Source organism: Amblyraja radiata, chromosome 32 (genome assembly GCF_010909765.2).
Source record: "Amblyraja radiata isolate CabotCenter1 chromosome 32, sAmbRad1.1.pri, whole genome shotgun sequence".
Classification (NCBI taxonomy): domain Eukaryota; kingdom Metazoa; phylum Chordata; class Chondrichthyes; order Rajiformes; family Rajidae; genus Amblyraja; species Amblyraja radiata.
Window position 1 is genome coordinate 14,038,130 of NC_045987.1, and position 18,245 is coordinate 14,056,374.

The 18,245-nt window shown below is 44.7% G+C and overlaps 1 protein-coding gene across 14 annotated transcripts in view; it reads right to left on the reverse strand.

The window, feature by feature from the left end:
• rapgef1 (Rap guanine nucleotide exchange factor 1) overlaps nt 1-18,245 on the reverse strand; it is a 135,800-nt gene that overhangs the window by 40,614 nt on the left and 76,941 nt on the right. For all 14 annotated transcript variants that reach the window (XM_033049019.1, XM_033049020.1, XM_033049018.1 and 11 more), the window contains one exon: nt 11,588-11,790. In XM_033049019.1, coding sequence (XP_032904910.1) covers nt 11,588-11,790 — 203 coding nt within the window. The remainder of the gene's footprint in view (nt 1-11,587; nt 11,791-18,245) is intronic.

The following is an 18,245-nucleotide window of genomic DNA, read 5'->3' on the forward strand; positions in this document are numbered from 1 at the left end:
AGAGAGGCAGAGAGAGAGAGAGAGGCAGAGAGAGAGAGAGAGGCAGAGAGAGAGAGGCAGAGGCAGAGAGAGAGGCAGAGAGAGAGAGAGAGAGAGAGGCAGAGAGAGAGAGAGAGACAGAGACAGAGACAGAGGCAGAGGCAGAGAGAGAGAGAGAGAGAGAGAGAGAGAGGGAGAGAGGCAGAGAGAGAGGCAGAGAGAGAGAGAGAGAGAGAGAGAGAGAGAGAGAGAGGCAGAGAGAGAGAGGCAGAGGCAGAGAGAGAGAGGCAGAGAGAGAGAGGCAGAGAGAGAGAGAGAGAGAGGTCGAGAGAGAGAGGCAGAGAGGCAGAGAGAGAGGCAGAGAGAGAGAGAGACGCCGAGAGAGAGAGAGAGGCAGAGAGGCAGAGGGAGGCAGAGAGAGAGGGAGGCAGAGAGAGAGAGAGAGAGAGAGAGGGAGGCAGAGAGAGAGGGAGGCAGAGAGAGAGGGAGGCAGAGAGAGGGGGAGGCAGACGAGATCTTTAGGCCTAGAGAGATTCTTCTCCCTAGAGAGAGTCCGCGAGAGTCAGAGAGTCTCTTTCTTCCCCTCGAGTCTTCTGTATTAGCTCTCTCTCTTCTTCCTCCTTTCAGAGGTAGCAGAGACTATCTTGCAGATTTCTCCTCTCTCTCTCTTCGTTCCTCCTTTCTTCCTCTCTATCGATCTTCTAGTTTCTCTTTCTTCCCTGGTCTCTCTCTTCCCTCTCTTCTTTAGATCTCTATCCTCTCATCGAGCTTCCTCTCTACTCTTCCTCTCTCTACTTGCTGAGGGATCTCTCTCTCTCTCTCTCTCTCTTCTCTCTCTGACTAGGCTCGATAGAGAGATAGCTAAGATTTCTCTCTCTAATAGAGAGATCTAAGAGATCTAGAGAAGAGAGAGATATATAGAGAGGCAGATAGAGAGGGGGCAGAGAGTTAGGCATAGAGATGTTAGTCATCTATAGAGATTTCAGTGCCCTGAGAGATCTTATTTGGCCTTAGAGAGATTGATTCAGAGAGATCTTTCTGCCAGAGAGATGTGAGTCAGAGAGATAGGGATGCGAGAGAGATGTTCTGCAGAGATAGCTGGAGGCATATAGAGGAGGGAGTTCAGAGATATATAGGAGGGCAGAGAGAGATAGAGGGTTAGTATTCAAGAGAGAGAGAGGCAGGCAGAGCTCTAGGATCAGGATAGAGAAGGGCGTCAGAGAGAGAGTAGTTTATTGCAGAGAGAGAGAGGGAGTCAGAGAGAGAGAGAGAGAGGGAGAGAGAGAGAGAGAGAGGCAGAGAGAGAGAGAGAGGTAGAGAGAGGCAGAGAGAGAGAGGAGAGGCAGAGAGAGAAGAGGCCGAGAGAGGAGAGGCCGAGAGAGGAGAGGCCGAGAGGAGAGGCCGAGAGAGAGAGGAGAGGCCGAGAGAGAGAGAGGAGAGGCCGAGAGAAAGAGAGGAGAGGCCGAGAGAGAGAGAGGAGAGGCCGAGAGAGAGAGGAGAGGCCGAGAGAGAGAGGAGAGGCCGAGAGAGAGCGAGCGAGAGATCGAGAGAGAGAGCGAGCGAGCGAGAGAGCGAGGGCAAGGCAGAGCGAAAGAGGAGAGGGCAAGGCAGAAAGAGGAGAGGCAGAGAGAGGAGAGATAGAAACAGTCAATAGCAAAGGGAACAAACTGCAACTTGGAGGATATTATTACACAATTAATTGCAGCAGCTATGTCTACACAACTCTACATATTAAGATTTTAGTTTTCTTATCTGGAATGATTGTACTGAATGTCTGGTATGGCAAGCCTTAGCTGCCAGCATTCCATCAAATGTATTCAGCCCCCCCCCCCCCCAACCTCGTGGAGCCTCAGCTGAAAGTTTTATAAAGGTTTGCAAATTATATTCTGCAAATAATTTTATTCAAATAACTATTAAAGAAAATTACATTTCAATGCTGGTTTCTTCGAATAATCAGACTTGGATTTGGCCCATTCATACCCAGTGGAAACAGCCATGGCAGCATTTCCTCAATCCAGTCTAATCCAATCTTTACGTTATACCCCATTTAACATCTGATCCGCCCTTGGGTTTACCCAACCAAAGAACCGAATAGCGTTTATTTGTTTTGGTTAAACTGGTGCAAGTGTTCTTTTCATTTCTTTCAATCAATCATTCTCTTGAAAATGTCACGCACAAATTTAAAAATGTTCCAGCTCGCAGATTTCTATTAAAACAGCTCAATTCTATTAGACATCAAAAATATTTGGATAGGTAACAACTCCAGATAGTTGGAGATCAGGATCTCAATGCTCTATCCAAATCGAATAGGAATGTGCCATCAACAAATTCCAAGTAACACCAATGGATTAAAAAGCAAGAGTCGATTACAAAACAGCACTGACGGTACAGATATTTCAGTGTCCAGCCACGTTGTGTTCTGTCCTTGATTTGAAATAAATTTATCCTCAACTGTTCCTCCGTACTGCCGGCTGGAGCTCCAATATATCCAATTACCGTATACGTTGCTTTGAGTGAAATCTTTTGAATCATTTGATGTTAGCAGCCATTCTTTGTAAAATCTAATCTGATAAGAATATCTAACCTGAAAGGTCAGACAGCATCGCTAGATTACGTGGATAGGTGATGTTTTGGATGGGGAACCTTCTTCAGACTGATTAGAGTAGGGAGGAGAAAGCTGGATGAGGTGGGGGCAGGACAAAGCCTGGTAAGTGATAGATAGATAAGGGGTATGGAAAGAGGGAGGGACGGGATATAGTGACTATTCAGCAGGAGAAAATAATCCTGGGCCCAGTAGTGTTCAGCATTCGATAACTGGTTGCTTCGACTTAATATTCTTTTTCTTCCATAATGCTCTATAAAAACTTTATATCGTATTCCTTTTGAATGTTAATACTATATTATTATCACTTCCATTTTAGGCAACAAGTCTCAGACTGTTTTAGAAAAAAATACCTCCTCTTCTGTCTGATTCTTTTACCAATCATCTTAAATTCATGTCCTCGGATTACAATCATCTTAAATTTATGTCCTCGGATTACCAATCATCTTAAATTCATGTTCTCGGTAGTCATGAAATGCTTCGATGAGGCTGATCAAGAACCACACCTGCGCCTTCCTCCCTCGCAACATGGACCCGCAGCAGTTCTAGCGAGTACAAACCGAGTCTATCCAGTCTTTCTTCATATGAAAGTCCTGACATCCCAGGAATCAGTCTGGTGAACCTTCTCTGTACTCCCTCTATGGCACGAATGTCTTTCCTCAGATTAGGAGACCAAAACTGTATGCAATACTCCAGGTGTGGTCTCACCAAGACCCTGTACAACTGCAGTAGAACCTCCCTGCTCCTATACTCAAATCCTTTTGCTATGAATGCTAACATACCATTCGCCTTCTTCACTGCCTGCTGCACCTGCATGCCTACTTTTAATGACTGGTGTACCATGACACCCAGGTCTCGTTGCATCTCCCCCTTTCCTGATTGGCCACCATTCAGATAATAGTCTACTTTCCTGTTTTTGCCACCAAAGTGGATAACCTCACATTTATCCACATTATACTGCATCTGCCATGCCATTTGCCCACTCACCCAGCCTATCCAAATCACCTTGCAGCCTCCTAGCATCCTCCACACAGCTAACACTGCCCCCCAGCTTCGTGTCATCCGCAAACTTGGAGATGTTGCATTCAATTCCCTCGTCCAAATCATTAATATATATCGTAAATAGCTGGGGTCCCAGCACTGAGCCTTGCGGTACCCCACTAGTCACTGCCTGCCATTGTGAAAAGGACCCGTTTACTCCTACTCTTTGCTTCCTGTCTGCCAGCCAGTTCTCTATCCACATCAATACTGAACCCCCAATACCGTGTGCTTTAAGTTTGTATACTAATCTCTTATGTGGGACCTTGTCGAAAGCCTTCTGAAAGTCCAGATATAACACATCCACTGGTTCTCCCTTATCCACTCTACTAGTTACATCCTCGAAAAATTCTATAAGATTCGTCAGACATGATTTACCTTTCATAAATCCATGCTGACTTTGTCCAATGATTTCACCACTTTCCAAATGTGCTGCTATCCCATCTTTAATAACTGATTCTAGCAGTTTTCCCACTACCGACGTTAGACTAACTGGTCTGTAATTCCCCGTTTTCTCTCTCCCTCCCTTTTTAAAAAGTGGGGTTACATTAGCCACCCTCCAATCCTCAGGAACTACTCCAGAATCTAAAGAGTTTTGAAAAATTATCACTAATGCATCCACTATTTCTGGGGCTACTTCCTTAAGTACTCTGGGATGCAGCCTATCTGGCCCTGGGGATTTATCGGCCTTTAATCCATTCAATTTACCTAACACCACTTCCCGGCTAACCTGGATTTCACTCAGTTCCTCCATTTGACCTCCGGTCCCCTGCTATTTCCGGCAGATTATTTATGTCTTCCTTAGTGAACCAAAGTAGTTATTCAATTGGTCTGCCATGTCCTTGTTCCCCATGATCAATTCACCTGTTTGTGACTGCAAGGGACCTACATTTGTTTTAACTAATCTTTTTCTCTTCACATATCTATAAAAGCTTTTGCAGTCACTTTTTATGTTCCCTGCCAGTTTTCTTTCATAATCTATTTTCCCTTTCCTAATAAAGCCCTTTGTCCTCCTCTGCTGGACTCTGAATTTCTCCCAGTCCTCTGGTAGGCTGCTTTTTCTGGCTAATTTGTACGCTTCATCTTTTGTTTTGATACTATCCCTGATTTCCCTTGTTATCCACGGATGCACTACCTTCCCTGATTTATTTTTTTGCCAAACTGGGATGAACAATTGTTGTAGTTCATCCATGCAGTCTTTACATGCCTTCCATTGCATATCCACCGTCAACCCATTGAGAATCAATTGCCAGTCTATCTTGGCCAATTCACATCTCATACCCTCAAAGTTACCTTTCTTTAAGTTCAGGACCCTTGTTTCTGAATTAACAATGTCACTCTCCATCCCAATGAAGAACTCAACCATATTAAGGTCACTCTTGCCCAAGGGGCCACGCACAACAAGACTGCTAACTAACCCTTCCTCATTACTCAATACCCAATCTAGAATAGCCTGCTCTCTCATTGGTTCCTCTACATGTTGGTTTAGAAAACTATCCCGCATACATTCCAAGAAATCCTCTTCCTCAGCACCCTTGCCAATTTGATTCACCCAATCTATATGTAGATTGAAGTCACCCATTATAACTGTTTTACCTTTGTTGCACGCATTTCTAATTTCCTGTTTGATGTCATCCCCAACTCCACTACTACTGTTAGGTGGCCTGTACATACATACATACAATACAATACAATTTATTGTCATTTGAGCCTCAGTGAGGCTCAAACGAAATTCTGTTTCCACAACTCCCACTAGCGTTTTCTGCCCCTTAGTGTTTCGCAGCTCTACCCATATCGATTCCACATCCTCCAAGCTAATGTCCTTCCTTTCTATTGCGTTAATCTGCTCTCTAACCAGCAACGCTACCCCACCTCCTTTCCTTTTCTGTCTATCCCTCCTGAATATTGAATATCCCTGGATGTTCAGCTCCCAGCCTTGGTCACCCTGGAGCCATGTCTCCGTGATCCCAACTATATCATAGTCATTAATAGCTATCTGCACATTCAACTCATCCACCTTATTACGAATGCTCCTTGCATTGAGACACAAAGCCTTCAGGCTTGGTTTTACAACACTCTTACCCCTTATACAATTATGTTGAAAAGTGGCCCTTTTTGATTTTTGCCCTGGATTTATCTGCCTGCCACTTTTACTTTTCATCTTGCTACCTATTGCTTCTACCCTCATTTTACACCCCTCTGTCTCTACGTCACACATTTAAGAAACCCTTTCCCTTTAACTCCATCCTCAACGATACCATTCGACACCCCACCCCCCTTATTCAGTTTAAAACCACCCGTGTAGCAGTGGCAAACCTGCCTGCCAGAATGCTGGTCCCCTACCTGTTAAGATGCAATCCATCCCTTTTGTACTTCCCCGTTACTCCAAAACAGATCCCAGTGATCTAAGAATCTAAATCCCTGCCCCGTGCACCAGTTCCTCAGCCACACATTCAGGTCCCGTATCTCCCTGTTCCTGCTCTCGCCAGCACGAGGAACTGGAAGCAAACCGGAGATAACAACCCTGGAGGTCCTGCTTTTCAGCATTTTTCCAAGCTCTCTAAAGTCACGCTGCAGAATATTCATCCCCTTCTTTGCGACATCGTTTGTGCCGACATGCACTACCACTTCCGGCTGTTCACCTTCGCCCTTGAGGATTTTCTGCACTCTGTCCGTGACATCCTGGATCCTGGCACCAGGAAGGCAGCACACCATCCTCGAATCCCGTCTGTTGCCACAGAAACCCCTGTCTGTACCTCTCACAATGGAGTCTCCCACTACAATGGCGTTGCGTGACTTTGGCCTTTTTGGTTTTGGCTCAACAGCCCTATTCGCATCGCAGGCCACTCCGCTGCTCAGTGTAAAAACGTCTTCTGTCCCGACAGCTTCTAAGTGGGTGAACCTGTTCACAAGAGGTACAACACCCGGCGAAGTTTGCATTCCATGCTTCCCTCCCTTTCTCACTGTCTTCCACCTTCTCTCTTCCAGTACTTCAGGTGTAACAATCTTACTGTAGGACTTGTCGAGGAACGACTCAGTTTCTCGGACAAACCTGAGGTCATCCACTTGCTTCTTCAGTTCCCCAACACGGTCCTTCAGGAGCTCTACCTGGATGCACTTGTCACATTTGTAGCAGCCAGAGGCACCAGCAGTGTCCTTGACCTCCCACATACTGCAAGCATCACACTGAATCAGCTTGCCTGACATCTCCTTCTTTCGTCTCTCCCTCTGCAGTGTTTTGCGTAGCCTCCTAGCCAAAGACTCACAGGGCGCTTACCTCACTGACGCTCCCTAAGAGCAGTCTTGCTTATATTGACTGATAAATTGCCTAATTTACCAATTTACAAACCAAATTCCTCAGTTTTCAACTGTTTTCCACGCTCTGACTCACTTCTCTCCTCCCACTTGGGCTAGAGCCAATCAGTGTTTTCTCTTGCTTATCTTCTCCTGCTGTTGCTTCCAAATCTACAATAGCTCTGAGTAAAGTCTGCCTGTGCTTTGCCTCTCCTTTTCAACTGTTTTCACCCCTCTGACTCACTTCTCTCCTCCCACTTGGGCTAGAGCCAATCAGTGTTTTCTCTTGCTTATCTTCTCCTGCTGTTGCTTCCAAATCTACAGCAGCTCTGAGTATGATGCGGTCTCCCAGGTTCTGCACACCGCTCTCTCTCACCTTGACAGCCAGAAGAGGGGCTACGTGTGGATGCTGTTCATCGACTTCAGTTCAGCTTTCAATACCATAGTCCCCACTATACTGCTGAGAAGCTGCTGGAACTGGGGCTGAACACTCCCGTGTGCCTGGGTCCCGGACTTTCTCACCGCCAGGCCCCAGGTGGTCAAGATGGGGAGACATACATCCAACCCACTCATCCTGAACACAGAATCCCCACAGAGTTGTGTCCTTAGCCCCCTACTGTACTCCCTGTACACACATGACTGTGTGGCCAGGTTCAGCTCCAATTCCATCATCAAGTTTGCTGATGTCACTGTGGTGGTGGGCCTGATCTGGCACTCTGGTGTCAGAACAACAGCCTCCTCTTGAATGTCACAAAAAGTAAGGAGCTGATTGTGGACTTTAGAAGGGCTCAACATCCGAGGACGTACACGCCACTGGAGATAAATGGGGCCACTGTGGATAGGGTGAGCAGCTTTAAATACCTGGGAGTTCACATCATAGAGGATCTGACATGGACAACACACACTGCCGAACTGATGAGTAAGGCAAGATAGCGCCTTTACCACCTCAGGCAGCTGAGGAAATTCAGAGTCTCTCTGAGGGTCCTTCAGTGCTTATACTCTGGGGCTGTAGAAAGCATCTTGTCCGATAACATCACAAACTGGTTTGGGAACAGCTCTGCCCAGGACAGGAAGGCTTTGCAGAGAGTAGTGCGTTCAGCCGAACGCACTATGGGAACTACACTCGCCCCCCTGCAGGACCTATACACCAGGAGGTGCAGATCCAGAGCCACAACATTATGGGGGACCCCTACCACCCCAGCAACGGACTGTTCCAGCTGCTACAGTCGTGCAAACTCCTTCGCTGTCATGCTGTGAAAACAGAGAGGATGAGACAGAGTTTCTTTCACAGGCCATCAGGACTGTAAACTCTTATCTCACCAGGGACTAATTTACTGTACTAATTTACTGTTGTGTTGTGTCTTTTGTAAAAAATATTTTCTAACATGTAAATACTGATTCTGTTCTACTCTGTTCTGTAGTTTTTACACAATCTGCGGGCATTGCCACTTTCATTTCACTGCACATCTTGTATGTGTATGTTACAAATAAAGTTGACTTGACCCGACTTGACTTGACTTGACTGACTAACCCTTTCTGGCTTAAGCCCTCCCTTCATCACCTCCAGTTTAAATTCCATTTGGAATATTTTGGAGGACCAAGAAACCAAGAACCTAGGAACCAAGAACAAGTAGAATTTCTCTATACCCCTAAATTCTTCAGAATTTTGAAATCTACTAACCCACCCCCAAATGTCTCCTACTCCAAGCAAAACCGACCTAGCTTCTCATCCACACAAATGAACTCAAGCCAGGTGTATATACAACTATTTCTGATGACACTACAGTCATTCCTCATTCATTTTAGGAACCTATAAGCATTTATGTCCTTTTGATTCTAGGACTCTTTCTACATAGCCAAAAAATGGCAATGTTCTAATGAACAACACGGTACTGACTGAACAAGTAACTTCGCCGATGTGATGAGTGTGAGCTGGTTATGTTAAGCAGCAATGTTCAGAGTGGGAGATCACCTTTGACGATCCCTAGACCTTTAATTAATTTCTTGAGACGTGCACTTCATTTCAGAAATAGAAAGATTTACGATAATCAAATTTGGATGCTGCATTGATTTCCTGTTTGTAATCAAACAATGGCTTGGCTGAATATATGGAAGCTAATTTGAAAGGAACTGAATTTTCAAACATATGAACCAAGAAATCAAAAACATTTCAGCATTCATAAGGTTGACCTCCCAAGAAAACACAAGCCAGTTTTGGATAGTCTCGATCACTAGCAGACTAGCCATCTACTTGGTGTAACATCAGCTGTTTTGTAAACGTGCTTGTGCAAGTGATCGTGGCTGCTTCACATTAAGATTTCAGTATTATATCAGAACGGGGTATCTGCTATTGTAGAACCAACCTAAATAGAACTTGTGCTTATGTAGGTTCGTTGGACAACATATGCACAATACTGTTTTCTGCACAACCATAAGAAATCTAGACCTTGTCAGCTGAAAATAGAAAATTGTGAAAAGGTATACAGTTGATTTAGAAAGGCGAATTACAGCATCATAATTGAATGCAACAGGCAATTTTGAAAGGTCTCCAAAAATTCAAATAACAAATTTACAGGCATTTGGTTGATTATATGCAGGATTGATTGCAGCGTATGTGAAATAAATAATTTAAAGTGTTGGAAGTAGCTGAAGGATTACAAGACCTTGGAAAGTACATGTGGAAAGTACATGAGTAAATAGAATTAAGGATTACTCTAAGTAGTAACTAAATTTAAGTTTTCAAATTGCAACTTAAAAATGGCAAAAATCCTTCTACAAATCAATAACATTAATCTCAGAAGGTGCAAAGGAAACTCAATGCAAAGATTACCAATCAAAAAAAATATCCAATTTATACTTAATAACATTTATTCAAGTAATGAGAAACTTTGTATGTTATCAACAATCTAAAATAAATATTTTTAACAGTGCCAATATCTAGCAAAACAGGACATCTACCAATACAACTCAAATGATTAATTGCCCAAGGGAGTACTCAGTCTACAACCTGCCTATGCCAATCTCAATTATCCCAATTGTATGGTGTGTACAGGAGTAGTCTGCAAGCTCAAGTCTGAACTATATCTTGGTTGATGGATTGATTTAGCTATTTGTGAGATTAATAATACTGACATAACCCTCAATGCAATATTGCTTTGACAACATCTAAAAACACACTGTTTTAATTTTAACTTTAACCGGCTTGAATCCATTGCTTTTCCCTAATCCCCAAGATAAAAAAAGGTCCATGTAGATTTAACACGCAGTAGCGAATGATATAATGAGAATCATTTCAATTGATTTGTACAGAATGAGACAAAGATTCTGGCAAAGTCAGTCAAAAAGGCTGCAGAACATTTTTTTTTTAAAAGACAAAGAAGGAAATATACATTTAAATCGATGCATGTAGAAAATAATGATATGGATATAAATATACGGTGCCCAACGGCATTATTTACAGAGAACAAGGACGGATGTGTGTGCTCGATGTTAATTCCTTTCAAAAAGAAATCACAGATTATGTACTCATACAGATTGTAGCTGGGATTTGTATTACAAATCAAAAGAAATGTATTTAAGTCAGAAATAAAAATGACAAGCAAAGCACTTCATAAATGAACACACATTAAATGAAGACATAAAAAATGTGTAAAATAAATGGCAGTTGAAATGAATTTAAGCTTTCCTTTGCACCATCTTCAAACATCCCTATTTTATTGCCAATGAATATTCAATTGTTATCTTTCACTGCAGAAAATTCACTATTGAGCATTAACACCTTAAAATGGTCAAAAATAGACTGCAGAAATAACATTAATGAACTATGACAAACAAGAGCGGAATTGATCAGAATTTTGTACTTTAGGCCTTTTGAGTCATCAATTCAATAAACTAGGTTTAAACAATTTTTCTGTGACTATATGAATAGGTCCATAAATTAATAAAGTTAAAGTGTTAAGAGCTTAAAAGTGCCACGATCATCATTCCTCCAGAAGTTCTAAAGTTCATTCACTTGGCCAAGTTAGCTCATAAAAAAACATCTTGTCCAGAAATATTTATTTTGCTCCATCATATTTTCTTCATCCCAAATGTAAATTGGTGCTCAAAATAATAAGTGATCAAGTACAACTGTGAGTCTTAACAGAAAATAATACATCCAATAACTAACAAAGATCCTTCCATTGAAATAAACAAAACACTAAATAATTTAAAAACTGAAACTGTGAAAGTAAAAATGATTTGTTTTAAATACAATATATTAAGTTAAAAGTTCAAAATCTATTTTCTATGATAATATGTCTGAACACAGAATAAATTTTTTACAAAAAATTAAGCTACAATATGGAAGAAATAACCATGAAAACCAAAAGCATTCAGATAAGATCAGTTAAGATTAATAGTCAAGGCAAAAATGTAAATCCTTTCCATCCAATATACAAGTAATGCCCAAAAATGGGACATTTCAGAGCGAATGACAAAAGTTGTGCCAAACTTTTCCAATGGGAAAACAGCAAGTTCACTGAAATAACAATCTTCTAGCCACATTCCTCTCCTTCCACTCATCACACGTCCGTCCTGCCACATCCAAAGAACTTAGGTTTACAAGCCCTAAATCCGAACCTTAAAATATCTGGCAAATGTTTGCATTCCCCGCAAAAATAAAGTAAAACTCACCAGTTGTCTTTGTTTGGGTGGCAGAGCTGGAGGCGGTAGAATCTCTAGAGATGAGTCAGTGCTGCTGAAGGAGTCATTGAAACCATAGACTTCCTGAAAGCGTTTGTTTCGCTGTTCATATATATGTTCATTCTGTGGTGTCTGATAAAAAACGTGGGGCTGTGGCTCAGAATAATCTTCCACAAATTGCATGTATGCAAGGACTAAAATATGGGGAGAAGGAAGAGGAGAAAAACAAAATCAGTAAGCTTCATTAAGACAGATTGGTCTTGGTTAACAGTGATTATAGAAATTCCACCATATAGTAGCATTGCATCATTTTGATCAACTGATTAGCACTTTCCACAAAGAAAAAATGCTATGGTTACAAGAATAACAGAGGAAATTAGTCCGTGTTACGGCACAGAAACAGGACCTTAAGATGATCACATGCAGATCCAGTTTTACCCATCTAAACTACCACATAGGTCTGCATCTTTCCGTTCCTTGTCTATTCAAGTGTCTGCTAAATGGCTCCGAAACAGTGATTATATTTGATTCTACCACCACCTCTTGCAGTTCATTCCAAATATCAACTAATCTGTGGGGAGAAAAACATTCTTTCTGTCTGTCTGTCTGTCTGTCTGTCTGTCTGTCTGTCTGTCTGTCTGTCTGTCTATCTATTAATATATAAAACTGTGTGCCTGTCGCCTGCCGTCCGTCCGGCTGCCGGCTGCCTTTCTTCCTTTTGATTCGTTCCATCGTGTGATGTCACAATGCCCAATACTCGCAGATGTCCAATCGGAATGGATCCATTTACATGGACGGCTGCTGGCCGCCTTTCTTCCGTTGATTCACTGCAACTCCGAAACCAGACGCAGAATCGCCGACATCTTTTCCATTTCGGTAGAGATTTCACTTTTCTTTCTAAGTATCCGCTCCTCATTACATATCGTCGTGTTTAAGCACACGTTTTTAATCAAATCCTTCCCCCCCTCCCCCCCCAATATTTCAAAAATAAACTGGCTTCTCACCCATAGAAGCAGCACCAGCCCCAGCCCCTGGTGAACGTTCCATCGTGTGATGTCACAATGCCCGATGCTCACAGATGTCCAATCGGAACTTAAGAGGGAGATAGATGTGGCCCTTGTGGCTAAAGGGATCAGGGGGTATGGAGAGAAGGCAGGTACAGGATACTGAGTTGGATGATCAGCCATGATCATATTGAATGGTGGTGCAGGCTCAAAGGGCCGAATGGCCTACTCCTGCACTTAATTTCTATGTTTCCCTCTCCCCCCCACCCCCCTTCCCTCTCTACCCCCGTCCCCTTCCCCCTACCCCTCTGTCCCTCTTCCACCACTCCCCCTACCCCTCCCTCCCCACTCTTCCACTTCTCTCCCCTTACCGCACCCGCTCCCTCCCCCATCTCCTCTCGTCCCCTCCCTTTACCCTCTCTCCCCACCCCTTCCTCCTAACCCCTATGTTCCCTCTTCCTCACTACTCTATCCCCGTCCCTCTTCCACCACTCCCGCTACCCCTCCCTCACCTCCCACTCTTCCACTTCTCTCCCCCTTCTCTCCTCCCACTCCCTCTCCTATCCCTCTCTCCCCCCCCCTTCCCTCTCCATCTGCCCCCGCCCCTTCCCTCTGTCCGGCTTCCATCTCTCCCCTACCCTCTCCCTCCCTCTTCCACGTTCTCTCCCCCCACCGCTCCTCCCACCTCCCTCCCTCTTTCCCTCACCCCCCCTCCCCCACAGTCTCACTCCCCATCCCCCTACTCACCACTCACCCTACCCCGCGCTCCTTCTCATCCCAATTCCTTGGTCCCGTTTCCTCCTCCTCCTCTCCCTCTCTCCCCCTCCCCCCACCTGTGTGTTTGGGGGGTGGTTAATGTGAGTGTTATGCCGCAGCCCCCCCCCCCCCCCCCCACCAATATTTCAAAAAATACTGGCTTCTCACCCATAGAAGCAGCCCCAGCCCCAGCCCCAGCCCCTGGTGAACGATCCATTGTGTGATGTCACAATGCCCAATGTTCACATATGTCCAATCGGAATGGATCTATTTACATATGCCTTTGCAGGAGCCCCAGCACCTGATGAACGTTTCATTGTGTGATGTCACAATGCCCAATGCTCAGACATTGTTGCCATAGAGGGAGTACAGAGAAGGTTCACCAGACTGATTCCTGAGATGTCAGGACTTCCATATGAATAAAGACTGGATAGACTTGGCTTGTACTCGCTAGATTTTAGAAGATTGAGGGGGTCTCTTATAGAAACTTACAAAATTCTTAAGGGGTTGGACAGGCTAGATGCAGGAAGATTGTTCCAGATGTTGGGGAAGTCCAGAACAAGGGGTCACAGTTTAAGGATAAGGGGTAAATCTTTTAGGACCGAGATGAGAAAAACATTTTTCACATAAACCCTACCCCTCGCCTCCTCCCTCCCCACTCTTCCACTTTTCTCCCCCCTTCCCCACTCTTTCCCCTCTCTCCCCCCACCCCTCTCCCCATCCCTCCCTCCCCATCCCCCCCACCCCCACATCTCTCTCCCCATCCCCTTCTCTCACCCCCTACCCCGCTCTCCTTTCTCTCCCAAATCTGTCCCGTTTCCTCCTCCTCCTCTCCCCTCCCTCCCCTCTTCTCACCCCCCCTCCCCCCCACCTGTGTGTTTGGGGGGTGGTTAATGTGAGTGTGATGCCGCAGCCCCCTCCCCCCCCCCAATATTTCAAAAAATACTGGCTCCTCACCCATAGAAGCAGCCCCAGCCCCTGGTGAACGTTCCATCGTGTGACGTCACAATGCCCAATGCTCAAAGACATTGTTGCCATAGTGGGAGTACAGAGAAGGTTCACCAGACTGATTCCTGGGATGTCAGGACTTTCATATGAATAAAGACTGGATAGACTCAGCTTGTACTCGCTAGATTTTAGAAGATTGAGGGGGTATCTTATAGACTTACAAAATTCTTAAGGGTTTGGACAGACTAGATGCAGGAAGATTGTTCCAGATGTTGGGGAAGTCCAGAACAGGTGGTCACAGTTTAAGGATAAGGGGTCAATCTTTTAGGACCGAGATGAGAAAAACATTTTTCACACAGAGTGGTGAATCTCTGGAATTCACTGGCACAGAAGGTAGTTGAGGCCAGTTCATTGGCTATATTTAAGAGGGAGTTAGATCTGGCCCTTGTGGCTAAAGGGATCAGGGGGTATGGAGAGAAGGCAGGTACAGGATACTGAGTTGGAGGATCAGCCATGAACATATTTATAATAACCATATAACAATTACAGCACGGAAACAGGCCATCTCGACCCTTCTAGTCCGTGCTGAACACGTAATCTCCCCTAGTCCCATATACCTGCGCTCAGACCATAACCCTCCATTCCTTTCTCGTCCATATAACTATCCAATTTATTTTTAAATGATAAAAACGAACCTGCATCCACCACCTTCACTGGAAGCTCATTCCACACAGCCACCACTCTCTGAGTAAAGAAGTTCCCCCTCATGTTACCCCTAAACTTCTGTCACTTAATTCTCAATGAAGCTTCCCTACTCTCAGTGGGAAAAGCTTATCCACGTCAACTCTGTCTATCCCTCTCATCATTTTAAAGACCTCTATCAAGTCCCCCCTTAACCTTCTGCGCTCCAAAGAATAAAGCCCTAACTTGTTCAACCTTTCTCTGTAACTTAGTTGCTGAAACCCAGGCAACATTCTAGTAAATCTCCTCTGTACTCTCTCTATTTTGTTGACATCCTTCCTATAATTAGGCGACCAAAATTGTACCCCATACTCCAGAATTGGCCTCACCAATGCCTTGTACAATTTTAACATTACATCCCAACTTCTATACTCAATGCTCTGATTTATAAAGGCCAGCACACCAAAAGCTTTCTTTACCACCCTATCTACATGAGATTCCACTTTCAGGGAACTGTGCACAGTTATTCCCATATCCCTCTGTTCACCTGCATTCTTCAATTCCCTACCATTTACCATGTACGTCCTATTTTGATTTGTCCTGCCAAGATGTAGCACCTCACACTTATCAGCATTAAACTCCATCTGCCATCTTTCAGTCCACTCTTCCAACTGGCATAAATCTCTCTGTAGACTTTGAAAATCTACTTCATTATCCACAACCCCACCTGTCTTAGTATCATCTGCATACTTACTAATCCAATTTATCACACCATCATCCAGATCATTGATGTACATGACAAACAACAGTGGACCCAACACAGATCCCTGTGGCACCCCACTAGTCACTGGCCTCCAACCTGACAAACAACCATCCACCATTACTCTCTGGCATCTCCCATTCAGCCACTGTTGAATCCATCTTGCTACTCCACCATTAATACCCAACCATTGAACCTTCTTAACCAACCTTCCATGAGGAACCTTGTCAAAGGCCTTACTGAAGTCCATATATACAACATCCACTGCTTTACCCTCATCAATTTCCCGAGTAACCTCTTTTAAAAATTCAAGAAGATTAGTCAAACATGACCTTCCAGGCACAAATCCATGTTGACTGTTCCTAATCAGACCCTGTTTATCCAGATGCTTATATATATTATCTCTAAGTATCCTTTCCATTAATTTGCCCACCACTGACGTCAAACTAACAGGTCTATAATTGCTAGGTTTACTCTTAGACCCCTTTTTAAACAATGGAACAACATGCGCAGTACGCCAATCCTCCGGCACTATTCCCGTTTCTAATGACATTTGAAATATTTCTGTCATAGCCCCTGCTATTTCTACACTAACTTCCCTCAATGTCCTAGGGAATATCCTGTCCGGACCTGGAGACTTATCCACTTTTATATTTCTCAAAAGTGTCAGTACTTCCTCTTCTTTGAATCTCATAGTTTCCATAGCTACTCTACTTGTTTCCCTTACCTCACATAATTCAATATCCTTCTCCTTGGTGAATACCGAAGAAAAGAAATTGTTCAATATCTCCCCCATCTCTTTTGGCTCTGCAGATAGCTGTCCACTCTGACTCTCTAATGGACCAATTTTATCCCTCGTTATCCTTTTGCTATTAATATAGCTGTAGAAACCCTTTGGGTTTACTTTCACCTTACTTGCCAAAGCAACCTCATATCTTCTTTTAGCTTTTCTAATTTCTTTCTTAAGATTCTTTTTACATTCTTTATACTCCTCAAGCACCTCATTTACTCCATGCTGCCTATAATTATTGTAGATCTCCCTCTTTTTCCGAACCAAGTGTCCAATTTCCCTTGAAAACCATGGCTCTTTCCGATTTTTACTCTTTCCTTTCAACCGAACAGGGACATAAAGATTCTGTACTCTTAAAATTTCACCTTTAAATGTACTCCATTTCTCTTCCACATCTTTCCCATAAAACAAAATGTCCCAATTTATTCCTTTTAAATCCTTTCGCATCTCCTCAAAGTTAGCCTTTCTCCAATCAAAAATCTCAACCCTAGGTCCAGTTCTGACCCTCTCCATAATTATATTGAAACTAATGGTATTGTGATCACTGGTCCCGAACTGTTCCCCAACGCATACCTCTGCCACCTGACCCGTCTCATTTCCTAACAGGAGGTCCAGCTGTTGAATGGTGGTGCAGGCTCGTAGGGCCGAATGGCCTACTCCTGCACTTAATTTCTATGTTTCCCTCCCCTCACCCTCTCCCACCCATCCCTCTCTCCCCCACCCCCCTTCCCTCTCTACCCCACCCCCTTCCCTCTCCCCCGCCCCCTTCCCCCATACCGCTCTGTCCCTCTTCCACCACTCCCCCTACCCCTCCCTCCCCACTCTTCCACTTCTCTCCCCTTACTCCACCCCTCTTCCTCCCCACCCCTCTCTTCCCCTCCCTTCCCCTCTCCCCACCCCTTCCCCAACCCCTGTTCCTCTTCCACCACTCCCCCGTCCCTCTTCCACCATTCCCGCTACCCCTCTACACCTCCCTCCCTCCCCACTCCCTCTCCTCATCCCTCCCCCACCCCCCTTCCCTCTCTACCCCTCTGTCCCTCTTCCATCACTCCCCCTACCCCTCTCCTCCTCCCTCCCCACTCTTTCTCTTCTCTCCCCCCTTCCCCCTCCTCTCTCCCCACTCCTTCCCCTCTCCCCCCCCCCCACCCCTCTCCCCCTCCCCAACGTCTCTCTCCCCATCCCTCTCTCACCTCCTACCCCGCTCTCCTTTCCCTCCCAAATCTGTCCCGTTTCCTCCTCCTCTCCCCTCCCTCCCCTCTTCTCACCTCCCCTCCCCCCACCTGTGTGTTTGGGGGGTGGTTAACGTGAGTGTGATGCCGCACCCCCCCCCCCCGCAAACGCCGTTAGGGAAACAGACCCAACGGGTCTGCACTTGGTCTAGTTAATATATAAACTGTGTGCCTGTCGCCTGCCGTCCGTCCGGCTGCCTTTCTTCCTTTTGATTCGTTCCATCGTGTGATGTCACAATGCCCAATACTCGCAGATGTCTAATCGGAATGGTTCCATTTACATGGACGGCTGCTGGCCGCCTTTCTTCCTTTGATTCACTGCAACTCTGTGAGTTAATGTGAGTGTGATGCCGCAGCCCAGTCATTGCCTAATCAGTTGAGTATTCCCATCAAAGAAAGACATGCAAGTTAACGGGTCAGGCAGCATCTCTGGAGAACATTTCATTACATTTCAGACCAGCACATTCCCTTAATTTCCTTT